Source organism: Marmota monax, unplaced genomic scaffold, assembly GCF_021218885.2.
Source record: "Marmota monax isolate L192 unplaced genomic scaffold, Marmota_monax_Labrador192_F-V1.1 WCK01_AAM20220418_F8-fsc00012, whole genome shotgun sequence".
Classification (NCBI taxonomy): domain Eukaryota; kingdom Metazoa; phylum Chordata; class Mammalia; order Rodentia; family Sciuridae; genus Marmota; species Marmota monax.
In genome coordinates this window covers 19,032,913-19,051,288 of record NW_026695227.1, presented here as the reverse complement: position 1 = coordinate 19,051,288, position 18,376 = coordinate 19,032,913, and the positions used below count along the sequence as shown (strand labels likewise).

The 18,376-nt window shown below is 38.3% G+C and overlaps 1 protein-coding gene across 6 annotated transcripts in view; it reads right to left on the bottom strand.

Annotated features, from left to right (window-relative positions):
• The window catches only part of Fgd4 (FYVE, RhoGEF and PH domain containing 4), a 200,902-nt gene that overhangs the window by 73,392 nt on the left and 109,134 nt on the right, over window positions 1-18,376 (bottom strand). For all 6 annotated transcript variants that reach the window (XM_046435775.2, XM_058576344.1, XM_046435777.2 and 3 more), the window contains one exon: window positions 1,193-1,342. In XM_046435775.2, coding sequence (XP_046291731.1) covers window positions 1,193-1,342 — 150 coding nt within the window. The remainder of the gene's footprint in view (window positions 1-1,192; window positions 1,343-18,376) is intronic.

The following is an 18,376-nucleotide window of genomic DNA, read 5'->3' as shown; positions in this document are numbered from 1 at the left end:
GAAGAAGATTAACATTAAACAGGGATGAGAGGTGGGAGGGAAAGGGAGAGAGAAGGGAAATTGCATGGAAATGGAAGGAGACCCTCAGAGTTATACAAAAGTACATACAAGAGGAAGTGAGGGGAAAGGGAAAAATAATACAAGGGGGACAAATGAATGTCAGTAGAGGGTGCAGAGAGAGGGGAGGGAAGGGGAGGGGAGGGGAGGGGGGATAGTAGAGGATAGGAAAGGCAGCAGAACACAACAGACACTATAGTATGGCAATATGTAAATCAATGGATGTGTAACTGATGTGATTCTGCAATCAGTATATGGGGTAAAAATGGGAGCTCATAACCCACTTGAATCAAAGTGTGAAATATGATATATCAAGAACTATGTAATGTTTTGATCAGCCAACAATAAAAAATTAAAAAAAATAAATAAAAAAAAATAGATTTCTCCAAAGCACAGTGATTCTAAAAATGTTTTTTTGGGTAAATAAATGTTTAGTATTATGAATGAAAATCCATCGAGAAGAAACTATACATTAAACCATCACAAAGCTCAGTTTTTGCACTGCATTCCAAAAGGCCTTGATCTCTACCATCAAAACTATAATTTGTGCTTCTCAAAGTTAATACTCAGTTCACTGGAAATTTCTCTGTAAAAGGAAGAGGTCACTGAACAAAATATTCAGAGCTTTCCACTTTATTTTCTTCCTAATGGCTACTCCATCTAAATGGAGGGATTTTACTTTTAGTCTCTGTTCCTAAGAGGCATTCTCTTAGAATGTTCTTAATATCATCTAAACACATTCTTGATAAGTATGTTAAGCACTGTTTTAGAATTATCTGTTTTATAGATCCTCTGACATCCAGCAGGCCAATTCTTCCTGACAGTAGTTCTAAACATGTTTATTATATAGACAGTAAATTAAGCTCTGCACTAGGTTGAGCATAAGGCACGAACAGATCACAGTGCCAGGAAGAAGACATGAAATTTCAGCACTGTGCAAAGAACAATGATAGAGAAATTTATACATTGTTTTAGGAGCAGAGCAAATACTGGCACTGCCTGAAAAGGTGCTAAACAATAAAGGTACCCAGTTCCTCTCTTTTTATAGTTAAAAACTCCATGTTCTTCTTTCTTCTAAGTAGACTTTCTCAGTGAACAAAGCACCCGCCCCAACCACAACCCCCCACATGCATACCTTGTGGCTTTGGACTTGCAGCTGAGCGTTTTGCTGGTGTCTTCCCATTTATTCCCTGAGCCTCTTCAGATACATTCTGATCGACCAGTGTGGTTGTGCTGCTCGTTGAACCAGGTGGGACTAGAGTGACCTTTGGACAGGTACTGCTGCCTGTGAGTTCAAAAGGAAAGATAGATAAATACCGAGGCATAGCACAATTCTATCTGGTTCGTCACATTTCTCCTAACCCCATAAAACTAAAGCAGTCATAAGATTAATCGTCCAAATACTATTTCCATGAGTGCTGTCCTTGATAAAGAACTTTCCTGGGAAAGAGCTCATTCCATGTGCTTTCGAAACCCTCTTAGCAAAAAACCGGAAAACCGGTTACACACAGACCTCCCTTCCTAGCAGAGTCACAGAAAGGGCTTAGAATGCAGCTGCTCTGGTGTAGGTGGAGGCGAGGACAGGAGGGGCCCAGCTCTAATCTGTTAAAAGCTTTTCTTACCAGTGTCCAGTCAGTCACCAGTCATCAGCCGACTCAAAGAACAAAGCAGGAAAGCCCCAACGTGACAGCTGACCCAAAGACTCCAGAAGAATGGCTTAGACAGAAACAAGCAGATACACACAACCTCTCACCCACTAGCTTACTCGGTGACTCCACATAACACCCACGAGCAGGCAGCAGAGGAGTGACCCAAGCTTCCCAAGGATGGAAAGGCAAGATTACATGGAGAACACCATCAAGTTTATTTAGAACTCAAAACCCAAAATGTGCTTTAAAACAACACTGAGATACATTACAAGACACAGAGAGGAAAAGATCAGTCTTCTGTTCAGTTTCTGATACAAGATGGTACATCTTAAATTTCAGAGACCTTTGAAAAAGCCACGTCAGTGTCTTCTTTGTATACATACATTAAATTTCCCTCTCTCATGGTTGACATGGCGAAATTAACTATAGACTGAATGAACTCTGGTTAAGAGAAAATAATTTCTACCAGGAATTCACTACAACTGAAACAAAATAGGCCATTTGGTTAAGAAACAAAGAGCTTCATTTTTGTAGGATTTAAATATAAATATCAGAGATTTTTAAAACTTTATCATGCAAATCAAGAAAAACTAAGTTAAAAAAAATCAACTATCTACTGAATCAACAAGATCTTTCTTGGGAGCTGGGGCTGGGGCTCAGTGGTGGAGCGCTTGCCTAGCATGTGTGAGGCCCTGGGTTTGATCCTCAGCACCACATAACAATAAATAAAGATCTATTAACAACTAATAAAATATTTTAAAAAAAGATCCTTCTTAGTACAAATTATTAAATAATATTGACTAAAAAGTACACAACTGCTTTACTTTCTGTGTGCCCTTAAAATTTATGTTGGTGAAACAGATTTTAGGAAGTATTAACAGTTCTAAGTACTGTCTGAGAAATTTATTAGAGAAGCAGTGCTAAAACAGAAATTAAATGGGCTTTCAACAAGAGACCCTTCTGCTAAAATGGTAAATCTGTCAGCGGGATTAACTATTTTCAGCAAAAGCAAGAGCTATGGATGACTGACAGAATATTATTAAATTTATAAATGAAAGAACTAAAAGTTCAAATCTTTAAATGTATGAGCTTATGTCCCTTTCTAGAAAACCTCAAGTAGGTAAAGCATGTCCCTAAAATTCACAGGGATATATATCAAGCAATCACTTAGCCTTTCAGGGGGATTTGGATGTTTTTCCACAGTGATCTCAACATTAAGCAAGTCTCCTAAAGGTCACCTGCTGGGGCCTAGTGAAGGATGGCTTAGGGGCAGAATCTCAGAAAAGCCACAGCTCCACTATAAACCAGAGCAAGAAACTGCAGCATAATCATAAAAGGAGACCTTGCCAAAGCAAGAATGCAGCTTTAGCCAGAGTGATAACAACAGCAGCAATAAAACCATTAATGTATTGAATGGGAAGTTAATGTGCTGAATGACAAAACTGAAAGTCTTAAAAAAAAAAAAAAAGACCTCCACTGTTACATATTAACATATGAAACAAGTTTAAAAATTAGTCTGTTTAGAAGTGAAATGTGTCTTACAAAAGTATTAATTTGAAATTCAAAACTAGGCACATAATTTCTGGAGAGCAAGCTTCCTGGGTGTGATGGGTTTTATAAGTGTCACATTTATAGAGATTATCTCCCAGGAATGTGACAAGATGCTTGCAATAAGAGATCAACTACACATTCATTTCCCCATAAATTCATTAAAAATTCATGACCACAGATCTTTTGCCAGGGATAATAAAGCCACAGTCAGAAACTTCACCTCACACTATTGTTTAAAACAAGTCTCCAAACATCCACCAGTTTCGTGAAACAGGAACACATGAAGGACACAGAGAACACATACGTTTTTGAAAGGTTATTTAAAGAAAAGAAGACCATATGTGGCTGTAAGCATACCTCTTTCTGTCCTCCAATTTACTATCTGGCCTTTTAAGGGAAAAGTTACTGACCACTGAGATAGGTCACACATATCTTGGTAAAGAAAGTTTGCCTCATACCAAAATCATTTCATTAATTATTTCATCTTGGTTAACAGCAATAAAAAGTACAACTTTGCTTCTTTATGACTTGGGGAGAGTTCTCATTTGGGTGCCAGTTGCACAACAAGAAATTGAAACCAAATTATAACCAGATAGTCTACCCATTAACTACATTAACTACAGGGGATCTTAGAGTCCCCATTATCAAAAAGAACCAGTAGGAGTGATCTACAAGTAAGTGGGTACCTAGGGCAGAGAAATAGTTCTGTGTGGACACAGGACAATTCAACATTATCAAGATTTGTAACAGATACAGATGATCTCCAAGACAAAATTAGATAAAAGAAAATTGTATAGTACAGAATGTATAATGTGATCTCATTTAAAAAAAAAAAAAAAGCTGTATACAAATGTATGTAAATTGAGTGTGCCTTATCCAAAAATCCTTCAGATTTTGGAGTTATCTGGGTTTTGGAATATTAGCATAGACTTTATCAACTGAATATCCCTAATCCAAAAATATGAAATCCAAAGTGCCCCAGAATCCAAAACTGAATAAAGCAAAAGATATTTAAAAAAAAAAAAAGTTTTTAAAAATCCTGTCAACACCTCCAAGGAGTTTCAGATTTTCAAATTAGGGATGCTTCACCTATAAACATATTAAAAAGGATGGAAGGTAATATGGAAACCTTAATTTTGGGAATTAGGTATGGTGGTGAAATGAGATAATGAATAAAAACTGTCATGTTTTGCTATTTATATAGCTATTAATATTTTATGTACAGCTTTAAATCTTTTATAAATAAAATGTGTTTATTACTTATATAAAAAAGAAAAAACATGAAAATCAACTAGTACATGTATTACAAGACTTTAAAAAACACATACCCCCTATATTTATACATCCATGTTCATGACATCATTCACAATAGCCAACAGATGGAAGCAGCCCAACTCCAGCAGGGGATGAATGAGTATATAAAGTGTGGTATGTACAGACTATGGATATTATTTAGCCTTTGGAAGGAAGGAAAACACTGACATGCCACTACACGGATGATTCTGAAAGATATTATACAAAGTGAAATAAACCAGTTTTCAAAAGACAAATACTGTGTGATTCCAGGTACATTAAGAACCTAAAATAGTAAAATTCATAAAAACAGAAGCAGAAAGGATGTTGCCAGAAGCTGGGAGGAAGAAGTATTGGGGAGTTATTGCTTAATGAGCATAGAATTTCCGTTTTGCAAGATGAAGAGCTCTGTGTAGATGGATCAAGGCAATAACAGTACGAATGGATTGTGATGCCACTGTACTGTACACTTAAAAATGGTTAAGATGGTAAATTTTGTGTTATATATATTTTTTCAAAATTAAAATTATATCTATTGCTTAAATAAGAAAAACTCACCAAATTCTAAATTTTCCTTATCTCCAGTATAGCAAGAAATCATATATTAGAACCTCTTCGAAGTTTTGGTGCTACTGAGTGCTATGCTTGGTTCTTTCCCCGCCTGTGCTTGTTCACTTCCTTGATGATCTCAGCCAGTCCCAGGCCTTCTACATGCTGAGACTGGTACATTTACTTTCACTCCAGACCTTTCACCCAAACTCCAGAGTTATTCATTCAACTGCCTGTTTGCATCCCCACTAGTATGATGAAGAGCTTTGTCACAATCAATATTCCTAAATCTGAACCTTGTATTTATTTCCAACTTTCTCCCTAAACCACTTCCCTTACAGTTTTCTCCATTTTGCTAATGGCACTCACCTAGGCTTAGGCAAAAATCCTTGGAAGCATCTGAAACTGCTTTCTTCTCACATTCTGTACCTCCTTTTCATCAAGAAATCCTGTTGGCTCGCTCACCACCTCCATTGCTACTATTCTGGCCCAACCTATCATAATCTCTAACTAGATAACAGCAAGACCCTCCACAGAGTCTCCCTGCTCTTTCCCTTATCCCCATTATAGTTGGTATTATCCAACAAGGCCCAGAGAGATCTTTTTAAAATCCAAATCAGTTCTTGTCCTTCCACAATTCACTTAGCATAAAATATCGAGTCTTCACAGTGGTTTGGAGACACTACAAGATCTGGCCTTGGTTCCATTAGCACTGTACTTTATCACCTGCTACTGCTGCTGTCCACTCTACCCCTATCATGCTGGTTCTCTAATGTCCTCACACAGGCCAGGCACACTCAAAGCCTTCCATCCAGCCATTCTCTGCTGAGATGTGTCTCCTCCCAAATAATGACCATCTGAAAAATCTTCAAATCTTGGCTCAAATTACATCTTGTTAACTTGGACCACCCTGATCATCTAGTTATTATAACTGCAATTTCTACCCTACCCTGCTGAACTGTTCATTTTTTTCTCATAGCACTTGTCATCTTCTAACACATGTTATTTATTTTATTTATTGCATTAGAACGTAAGCTCTGGCAAAAGAGTAATCTTCTTTTTGATATATCCCAGGAACACCACCAGTCATGTAGTAAATGCCTGATAAATATCCTGAATGAATAAATTCCAAAGGCCTTGGGTAAGTTGTTCTTTATTTGCCTACAATTTTGTTTCTATTTCATGAGAGCTATTTTATAAATTCTGACAGTAAAGAAATATGTAGTTGTATTAGGGCTCACTCTATGTGAAATTTCAGACCTTTCCATTTTTGTCTAAAATACTCAGTTATTTCTACACAAGTCTTAAATACTTGGAAGAAAAAAAGAAAAAGAAAAAAAAAAGCTACACCCAAATAATTTTCTTCACATCCCAGAAGCAGATTTATAAACATCTGGAGTTGTGAAACTATCCAGATGTTTGTCTTATAAAAGTAGCTGTGGGGGTTGGGGGGAGTGGAGAATCCCAGCAACTGACTGAATATTTCAGATTATAACCTGTAATTTTATTTATGTTCACTAGGATCACTAACTAAAATGCACTATGGGATGCCAATATTTCAGAATCATCACTCAATACAACCTAATATTAAAGAATATTATACTGGCTTGTTTTACTGTTATACTGGCTAGATATCCTTAGAGTTAAAAAGGCAATATGAGGGGCTGGGGTTGTAGCTTAGTGGAAGAGCACTTTGCCTAGCATGTGTGAGGTACTGGGTTTGATCTTCAGCACCACGTAAAAATAAATAACTAAAATAAAACGTATTGTTATCCATCTACACATACAACACACACACACACACAAAAAGGCAATATGAACTCAAAATAAACTCTGAAAACCAGTAACTGCAGATATTTAGTATTTTTAAAGGCCCCATAAGTGGAAAGCCCAAAATAAATATAAGAGGCAATCTTTACTATGATATCTTAAGCATATACAATAATGTGTGCATGCAATTGAAATAAAAAAAATGTTCAGCCTCTAAAAACAAATTATTTTTATAAACTATGATCAAGTGTACACACTGGGATAGGCCTATAGTACCAGCTACTTGAAGTTGAGGCAGGAGGATCACTGGAGCCCAGGACTTGGAGAGCAACCTGGGCAACATAGCAAGCAAGACAGTCTCCCTCTCTCCTCTCTCTTCCCTCCCTCCCTCCCTCCCTCCCTCCCCGCCCCCCCCTCTCTCTCTCACACACACACACACACACACACACAGGGAAAAAAAAAGAAATAAAATTCTGTTAGGTGGTCTGAAACACAGTCCCAATCCCTGCTCCTCCACTCGCTGGGTGACCAGTTGTTAGATGCTGTGTTAGCCTGCACAGCAGTGTTGAAAGTGAGCTCTCCATGACGACACCTGCACTGGGGCTGGGATTGACTCAGTACATCTTACTCTACCTTGGCATAATGTTTTCTTTTAGAGAAATAATTTCCTACATCAGAGAGGGCATTTGAGGCCACTTTCCCATCCCTAACCACGCACTGATGAAAGTTCCAAAAGTTCCCCTTTGTCTATGACCAACTAAGAATGTTGGTCAACATTATGGAAAGCTCTCCCTATTCAAAGTACACCAGTCACTCTGCATCTGCAGCCATGACTGCAGTGGGAGGCAGGAGAAACCAACATGGATCAATTTCTCTATCTTCTTGCAAAGAGCCATTCTAGTTGACACTCTTGAGTCGGAAGAGGTTCAAAGGCTGCTGTGCTCTACCTGACAATTGTTTCCAAATCATTATAACCCCTGTTTCTTGGTCCCTTCTTTTACTATTAAGCATAACCATGTAGAAGTGACTGGGCCATAGGTTTATCAAAACATCCTGCATTATTACTGCACTGATAATGAGAAACAGGCCCCAAAATTGCTCAATCATATGATCAGACAAATGCTGAGTTTTCAAACAGTCACACTTTTTGACAGAGCCTAAAATTCATAACAGTTTATAATAGCAACTGTTATCAACAAGACTTCTAAGCTGCGCATGGTGGTGCATACCTGTAATCCCAGCAAATGGGGCAGTTTAGCTAACTATTTTTCCCAAAATAAAAAAAATAAAATAAAAAGCTGGGATGTAGTTTGGTGGAAAAGCACCCCTGGATTCAATACTCAGTACCACCAAAGGAAAAAAAAAAAAGAAAGAAAGAAAAAAGATCTCTAAGACCTCTAAGCATATTACCATACAGAGGTGCCTGATACTGATAATTGATATTCGATTTCACTATATGATTATCTACATCAAAAAAGCAACTCAGATGCTATGAACGCACATACCCAGGCAACATTCCTTGATTCCCAGAAACATGGGGATGTTTGGATACCAGCTATACAAGTTACTGTGTATTAGGTACCCAGTGTACTTCTACAGCAATTTAATCATTCCTGTAAAATAACTATCATTTTTCTGAGTTTAAATCCAGCCTTTACTATTTACTAGTGATCAGTTGGGCCAATGATTTACTTTCTCTACCATTCAATTTCTTCATCTGTAAATGAGAATTTATAAGATTCATAGTAATACCTACATTAAAAGATTGTTGTGGAGATAAGAGTAGCTGGCACACAATAAATGTTACATTAATTGTTTGCTACTATTTTCACTTGTATGATACCCAGTGATGCATGGTGCCAGGGTAGTGACTGGGGATCTAATCATTCTTTTCCCAACTTCCTCAGGCCCTGATCTCTTGCTTCCTTCTTTTCTGTCTCTGTCTTCTTTCATCTGGTCTTGCTTCTGCCTGAATTTATTTTCTTACTATCCAACACTGGCTCATACTGCTTTATATCTCAGCACTTGCCATTTGTTATCATGCTATCTATTCTGTTACTCTCGATTACCAATACACAACTCTTCTGCACCTCAATAATGACTTATTTACAAGTGAACAGACCTCATACAAACATGAGTCCCTATTTCATAAAGACAACATTATTAGTAATGATAAAATGTCTGGCAATTGAAAAGAAGTAGAATTTATTATAGAAAACAGGAATCCCAAATCATTATTCTTTACATTATCTTTGCCATATTGCATTATTATAAATGCTTATCCTAAATTCAAACTTCTAAAAATTTTCTGTCTGCATTTCTTCATTTATTAGTATCTCATTTGCTAGTTTTTGCTAATGATTCACTTTCTAAAAAAGTATGTTTAAATGCCTATTTCTACTTTTTAAACACTCAATATTATTCTAATAGATCTCATCTTAGTATCCAAATTACAAGCTGTTCTCTAAGTATTGAGATATCCAATGATCAACTGCAAAAAGAATAACAAAACTGGTCAAGTTTCTATTTTATTCTCTTTTCCCTAGTTAAATGCACAGAGTGATAACTCCTTAATTAAAAGTGCTGGTACTCAGGTAATTCCTGAGAACAAAAAGACAAGTAAGGGGCTGGGGCTGGGGCCTAGTGGTAGAGCGCTCGCCTAGCATGTGTGAGCCTGGGTTCGATCCTAAGCACCACACAAAGACAAATGAAGGTATTGTGTCCATCTATGAATAAAAAGTATTAAAAAAAAAAAAGACAAATAAGACATTATCTTTATCCTCAAGTAATTCATGGTTAAGGAGGAAACAGTTGGTACAGTTAAGAGGCAACTGCACCAACCCAGACAGAATGACAGGAACCTGAGGGGCAGAGGAAAAAGAAGAGACGGAGGACTGTGAGATGCACTAAGAAACTAAAGAGAGACTTCTGGCTGCAGACAGCAGAGACAGAAAGAGAAGGCATTGCTTACTTGGGCTTCTCACTAGTGAGACAGGTAAATGGTTCCTTTCATTTTTTTTTCTTTTTTTAATATTTACTTTTAGTTGTAGTTGGACACAATACCTTTTATTTTGTTTATTTATTTTTATGTGGTGCTGAGGATTGAACCCAGGTCCTCGCATATGCTAGGTGAGTGCTCTATGGCTGAGCCCCAGCCCCAGCCCTGGTTCCTTTCATTTTAACAAACGAATTCTAGAATGCAGTTTGACATGTGATTTCAGGAGCCTACAAGACAGCTTGGAAAACAGTCTGCTCTGAAATTCATTAGGTTCAGCCAGCCCTGCACACTCCATTAGCCCTCATTTTTTAATCTTATTGTTAAAGTTTTAGATACATTCCCTTTGGACTTCCTTTAAAACTTCATGTGCATTTTAAGTGGGGGAGCCTATTTGTGTGATCAAGGGCCAACTACACTCAGGCTCTGAACCCATTGTTTTTGTTTTTTGTTTTTCCCTTTTCTTAACCTTTGGTCTCAGTAATTATAGATTGAATCATTTGTTCTTCCTCTAAGAAGGACTAGTTTCCTTAATTGTGTTAACAACAGCAACGAAAATCAGCCAAGTAATTACACTGGAGGAAGGAAAAAATGTACCCAAGGAGAGCCCAGAAAACTCTCTGGACATCGCTTTGGAACTAACTCCACAGGGTTAAAGAACAATCCATTAAAGAGCCCAGTGAAAAAGTCAGCAATATTCACAGCATGTGCCATGTGCCCTAGGACTTTTCCAAAGATGTGTGTGGTGAAACACTGCTCTGATGAGAGGATCCCTCATCCCCACTCTTCCATCTCTGGCCAAGTCTCCAAATTCTATGTGACATATTTGTGATGACCAAACTTGAAAAATTCGTCTTATGTATTCATAATGCAAGTGGGTATACTAGAAGCTCTGGAAAGGTCCACAGAAGAAAACCCTGTTCAACTTTGAACCCAGCATTTGTTCAGGAAATTTCCCATAATGTAGCATAAGTCAACATCCCACGACGCTAGTGTGTCTCGGAACACATTTGGGAAAAGCTACCCTAGGGACTCTCCCGATTACTGGCAGCCACTGCCTTGGCCATTTTCCACACTTTCCCACCTCCATTATTGGCCCGAACTCCTGATTTCCCAGTAATCATCTTGGCTGCCCTCATGACCCTCGACTATAAACTGAAACTCCAACCTGCTCCTGCCTCTTGGACCTGACCCTGTACCCTCCAGCTCTGAGGTTGCTCAGACCATAAAAGCAGCATTAGGGGCAGGACCCAGGACACCGAGTTCTGTGTACACAGTCTGAAACTGGAGCAGCCACCAGCCTAAAAAATCAGATGAAACCATGTTTTGTTATTCTGCAGGTCCACACTCTCTCCATTCTCTACATCTTACTCCTGTTTTTCACCTGCAATTCCCACAACCTAACAGAACATGGAAACAGGCAAGTCAGTAATCACAGAAAAGCTCCAAAGGAATTTTTTCTTTCCTTCAAGGAAAATTTGCACTTTTCTTTAAGCACAGGTTATAAAGTATTAACAATAATACAGAGAATAGTAATATACAGTTTTATTTCATCTACATAAGTATCATAATACCTCTAAAATTAAACCAAATCACTGACCTTTAATTCTGAGTAGTGAACAGATACACTGTTCCTTTGCTCTATTTTCCTCCCTCTGGGGGTAGACCCAAGATCAGGCAAAACATTGATAAGCTGGATTCTTACTAAGGACTTATAACCCATACATATATCAATAAGGTACTGGAATTGGTTATGTTCCCTGTTTAAAAAAAAATTATTTCAAAAGGAATTTTTTTCAACTGATTTGTTCTCTAGACACTAGGAGGAACTCATATGAATACTTTCAACAAGAATAACTGGTGCCAAGAGAAATGCCCGTTAGTAGCATACCCTCAAAAAAACTTATCCTGAATGTCACAAAAATATCAACAACCATAACTTGGAGTTTCAAAGTGTTTTATTTATTTATTTATTTATTTATTTAATACTTATTTATTAGTTTTCGGCGGACACAACATCTTTGTATGTGGTGCTGAGGATCGAACCCGGGCCGCACGCACGCCAGGCGAGCGCGCTACCGCTTGAGCCACATCCCCAGCCCCTCAAAGTGTTTTAAAAACTTACAGAGTCTACGACAAACTTGTTTTCAGTACTACTACTATTCTTACTACAAGTAGTAATAAAGGGGCTGGGGATGTGGTTCAAGCGGTAGTGGCCCGGGTTCGATCCTCAGCACCACAAACAAACAAAGATGTTGTGTCCTCCGAAAACTAAAAAAATAAATATTAAAAAAATTCTCTCTCTAAAAAAAAAAAAAACAAGTAGTAATAAAGGTTCAAGTGTCTAACAACACTGGGCACTGGGTGTTTATTCTGAGCCAAACATGCACTGTGCAAAGCACACTATATGCATTATTTCATTTGTTCCTCTCAAGAATCCTATGAGGTCAAGTAAGATAGGCATTGTACTATCCATCATAACAATGATTAAACTGAGTGGTCAGGCTGGTATCCAATGTCATACCTACATTTGGTTCATAGGCACCTTCTGGACAGGGACTCCAGCTTATAATTCTTAGGCTTTTGCTCAGCAGGTAAATGAGTGCTTACATCTGCTATATTAGAGGTGCCTACTATGACCCGAGCTTCCATTTCAGCCAACACTATGCAGCCAGGAGCTTTCAAAAGACCCAGAGTACTAAACCAGGGTACTAAACAATCCAAGGCAAGAGAATGGGAGGTCTTGATTTGGGACAACTATAGACAGAGACAATTCCAGATTACCTTATCCATTCCCAGCTTTGAACCTCTTTCTCGTCTGCTTTTTAGCTTCTCAGACACCTGACATCCTTCTTCTTGTTCTGCTTTCCATTTCTGGCATACACTGTTTCTCCACTCTGAGGCTCAGGAGGCCACCCTTACATTGACTCTTAGACGCTCACTGGGAGCCAGTGGGCACACCTGCCGAGTAACCTCCACACTAGTCCAGTCTCAGTTAGCTCTGGTGACATGGCTGTGTTTTCTGCTAAGCCTGACCCACTCCTCCTGGGAGAGGTGAGGAAAGAGCTCCCAGGGTACACATGTCATACTTCCCTTCAGCCTCTCTAAAAGGTTCATAAAGTCAGGGATCTACACACTATACTATTGTTGAAGAAAGTAAGGTTGATTAAAGTGGCAAAGGCAGGAATCACATCAGGACTTTTGATTCCCAGGTCCTTTCTCTGTCCACTATAACCAACAGCCTTATTTTCAGGTCAGTGTGTTTGTCATTAGGAACAGGTTCATAATTTAAAACTATATTTCCTGTATTCAGGGAGCTGCAGGAATCCATCACTGTTCAGTTTTGCCACACATCGCTCACCATGTATAAATACCAGTGATCTTCAATCCAAATGGGTTGAAATAAACATTGTATTGAGAAACTCATAACATTCACAAAATTATTAGGCACCCTATTGTATCACAAAACCAAATTAAAGAAATACTTTGAGGTTTTAAAAAGTCTTAGAATCTAAGATTTTAAGATAAGAATGTCCACAGAGTGAGGTTAGATCTCTAATTCACTTCAAGGATTCTACCAAAACATAGTGATTACATCCTGCCACAGACCACAAAGCATTCTCTCTCCACAGCTGAAATATGAGGCAATTTTTCCCCCGCAACAGAAGGATTGGAAGTAGCAGGAGAAAGGTTAGGAGTTACAGATCTGCATTCATTCAACAAGCTTTGATTTAACACTTGCAGTGAAGGCACTGTAACAGGACTGGTTTGCAGCAGGCATCAGGTGGGATAGGTAAGATCCTCACTCTGCTCTCAAGGAGACCTCCCTCTAAAAAAAAGGATAAAGTGTCCCTCGGTCACAGTCTGCAGTCTTCAGGTCACAGGCCAATTTCAGCCAGCCACCTGTTTTGTCAGTAAAGCTTGTCTGCAGCACAGCTACACTCATTCAGTGAGTGATGCTTTCTACTCGTTAAGTTGAGCAACAGAAACCATGAGGCCTGCAGAGCCTAAAGTATTTACAATCAGGTCCTTTACAGAAAAAATTTTAAAAACCCTGGACGAAATAATGAAGGCATCAAAGTGTAAATTTATGCAATAATTTTCTAATCTTAATTCTGTCCCCAACTAGCAATGTGATCTTGGGGCAAGTGAACTGTTGGTTGCAGGAAACTTATTAGCACCACTGTAACTCAATGGATCATGGTATATAACGCACTCTGGGGTGTATTTAGTGAATTAACAGTGGTATAGGCTATAATTTTAGTTTCTTATTGTTTTAAACCCTGCATGCCTGGTGTGCTCTTGTATCAGTTTACCTTCTGAATATGTTTAGCCAAGATAATCTTCCTGGGACATGTTTTATATGTAAACCATTAATCGGAGGGGGTAAGTCATTTCCCTAAAATCATACTTCTTGGTTGGTGGTTCGAAACCATGAACCATTAGAATCACCTGTGGAAATTAAAATCACCTGGAAATTTTAAAAGAAATTGCAATTCCAAGTTAGCTTAAATCAGAATCTCTGGCAAATTGGACCCAGGTGTCAGTTTAAAGTTTCCCAGCCAATTCAACATTCAGCCAAGGGTGAGAAGCAGCATTCTTGGTGTTATCATAGGCTTGGATCAAAACATCATCTACAGAGGAAGCTGTATGAAATGAATACTATAATTTTTTGGTTAAGCTAAAATTCCAACAAAATTTAAAAAGGGCACATCATGAAGGCTTACTGACATATTTTAATAGAAACTATTTAGGTTCACAGAACCATGTGACTCTGAAGTCATAGCCAATATTTATTTATATGCTAAGTATAAAGCCCTCTTCACAGGTAGAAAAAAAAGATCAGCTGACTTGTGACATTGTAAGAAATAAATGGTATTTGATCTTTGTTCCTGGTTTCTGACAAAAGGTAGCTCCTAAAACCCTTGGAACTTCCTCAGTGTTAAGGACACTAGGAAGATCACGTGTTCCTAACAGAGGTCTTGAAACTCTTGAAATTTCCTGGATAATGGGAGCCTCTTTTGTTCTAATGAGGTGAATCTTGGTGAGATCCTAGTTAGCTTAGTGGATAGGGTCCACTGCCAAAAAGTCCAACTCTTGATTAAAAGCCCAGAACTTCTAGCCCCATTCCCTGCAATTTCTGGGGAGAAAGAAGGGCTGGATATTGGGTTAATAAAGGCACACACCTATGTGGTGAAAGCGCTCAATGTCAAGTTCCAGAGAGCTTTCAGGTCGGTGAATGCAACCATGTGCTGGGAGAATAGAACATGAGGCAGAGCTCCTATGCTCAGGAAACTTCTGGACTTCACTCTCCCCTAATGTAAGTCAAATGCTTCCCTGAGTTCCATGAGCCTTACTGAGAGGGTCATAGAAACCTCTGATGTATAACCAGTTGGTAAATACTATGGCATGTCTGGAACTTGCAACTAGCATCCAACATGGAAACAGTCTTATGGGACTGTCCATTTGTGAGGGCTAAGGCTAGCTCCAGGTAGTTAGTGTCAGAATTGAATTGTAGCACACCTGGTTGGTGTTCAGGGAATTGGAGAATTGGTATGAGGGGGGAAAGAGCCCACAAATTTGATGTCGGGAGAGCTCTGTGGATAGAAAAAGATCATAGTACCACTTCTGGAAAAAACATTAAGATATCCCCCGGTTTATTAAAAAAAAGCCACCCATTAGGAACCTTAATAATTCAAAAGGAGGAGATTATTTATGGTGGACAGAGAACATGGAAGGCTCTTCTGCATAACAAGAGACTTCTACAATAATGAAATTAAAATTTGTTTTGACTTTATAAATGCGAATGAAATAAAAACAGATGTAAGAAAACGACTTGAAGGGCAAAAGCTACAGCCAACTCATTTACTCAAGATGTCTGGTTTATAAACTAACTGGAATTTTGGCTTTTCCTTTTCCTTCTTCCTACTGCCAAACTATTTTCCATTTATTCATAACAAAGCCAGAAATAAGAAAATCCAACTGGCCAGTGTTTCATAAGTCTTGACAAAGATACTATTAAAACCAATTATAATTGTTTTTCATTACTTCAGTCACAAGTAACCAAGAATGTACTACTGCTTTTCTTCACAAAAGGGAAAACATCTTTTTCATGAGCAAATCCTTCCTGATTTTGTTGATTTTCATTACTTTTGTACTTGCTATCTGGTTAATTTTTCTGAACTTGATTCCTTTTCAATTTTGAGTCCTTGTGGCTAAAACATCTTAGCCTAACACCTATTTTTGTAAACTAATTTCTGTGAGCTTCCAGCTGACTTCTACTTCTCAGCCCACCATCCTGAACACTTGTTTTACAGTTTCTGACACTATTCATTCACTTTTCAAACCTAAGTGGAACCTCATGGCAACAATGGATAAAACCAACCCCACCAAAAAGGAAAAAGCTCCTTGAGACCCAGTTCTTCACCAACAGCCACTGTTCTATAAATGCATGGGTCACCACAGCCTCAGCCTCAGCCTCAGGATCAGCCAGACCTGCTACGAAGAACAAGGCTGTTTATCTGGAAAGTGCTTTTTTTATTCCTCCCCAGGAGAAAATAGGGTGGATTAGTAAAATTAGAGGCTCAAAGCTCAAATTTTTGGCATGATTTATCTCATGTCTGTGGGAAAGTTACTTAACTTCCTTAAAAACTAAAGAAATATTTTTACTGCTCTAAGTGACATTGCTTAGGCAAGGTCACAGGTAGACAGACCTAGACCTCAAAGTTCTTCAATTTGACTCTTGGCAAATTTTAAAAGTACATCTGACAAATTAGCTCACTTTAAAGGCTTGGTAATACTTTCTACCCCACCCCAACTCTCTGATGCTCTTTCATTTAAGACAAATGTCAGTATAAATTCCATTTTACTATACATTTAATATTTAACAGCTGACAAAGTTAGGAATTTGCTTTCCTTATTCTCTGTTGTAGAGTCAACCCAGCAGGCCTTACGACGCTTTCCCCCAGCTAGATTCTAGGCCAGAAACACAATAGCACCTTGTGTTAAGCTTCAAACAGTGCAGAGGATTGTTCCAGTCATGCAAAACTTAAAAAGCAAATGCTGCATCTAGCTTATCTATTATTTCCTATATTTTTTCTGGCTGACAGAAGAAGGAAGTTTGGAAGAAAAAAATGAGCCAATTCATCAAAGATAACCACTTTTCCAATTCTGAATTTTAAAACAGCCTTACTGCAGTCATGCTTGGCCAGGTCTAATGATATTGCTCCCACAAATGGTGAACTATTGTATTTATCCAATGAGTGAAACCAATCTTATTACTCCTTTGCTTAAAATTCCTTAATGAGACTGCAAGAGCCATAGGAAAAACATTCCAGTTTGTATAAAGGATTCCTCACCAGACATTGCTCTACCGAAGGGCTTCTTATCTACTCACAGCTGTATTCCTATGTTCTCTGCTCCTGGAATACCTCATACTCTTTTCATACACCTCTCTTTCTATATATGTTGGTTTCCTTAGTGTGATGGTCCTTCTTGTGACAAAAACATAATAATCTTTTTGTGTGTGTGCATATGTGGTACTGAGGATGGAACCCAGGGTTGCTCTTCTATTAAACTTCATCCCCAGGGCTGTGGTAGAGCACTCACCTAGCACATGTGAGGCACAGGTTCAATCCTCAGCACCACATTAAAATAAACAAAAATAATAGCAGATGAAGTTAAAAAAAAATTAAATAAAAAAATACATCCTCAGTCCTTTTTATTATTATTTTTTAAAATTTGTTTTGATCAGTTATACATGACAGTAGAATGCATCTATGCACTTTGATATATCATACATAAGGAGGGTATAATTTTCCATTTTTTTGATTGTACATGTTGTAGAATCACATCAGTTATGCATTCATATATGTACATAAGGTAATAATGTCTGTTTCATTCTACTACCCCTTCCTATGTTATTTCTAATTTTATTTTGTGGGGGAGGGGAGTTACCAGGGTTGAACTCAGGGGCACTCCACCACTGAGACACATCTCCAGCCCTATTTTGTATTTTTTTTAGAGACAGGGTCTCACTGAGGTGCTCAGTGCCTCTGTTTTGCTGAGGCTGGCTTTGAACCCATGATCCTCCTGCCTCAGTCTCCAGAGCCACATGACAGCCATGTGCCACCACACCTGGCTTTATTTTTTATTCTGAGATAGGGTATTGATAAGTTGCCCAGGCTGACCTTGAACTTGTGATCCCCTTGCTTCAGCCTCCTGAATCGCTGAGATTACAGGCTTGAGCCATTGTGCCCAGCCCAGTGTCACCTTTTTTAAGGAAATTTTCCTTAATAAATTTGACAGTGGATTGCTCCTTCTTTCTTACTCTCCAAACCTATTCTTTGTACCTCTACTATGTCAAGTGTCACTCAGTCACTGGTTTTAGATGTCTGTGGGGAAGGTAGACTTATATGTCATTGAAGGCACGGGTATTAAATTATTAATAGTCTAGTGAATATATTTCCTGTTTTGTTACCATTTTGTATTAAAATAATTTACCAATTTTAAA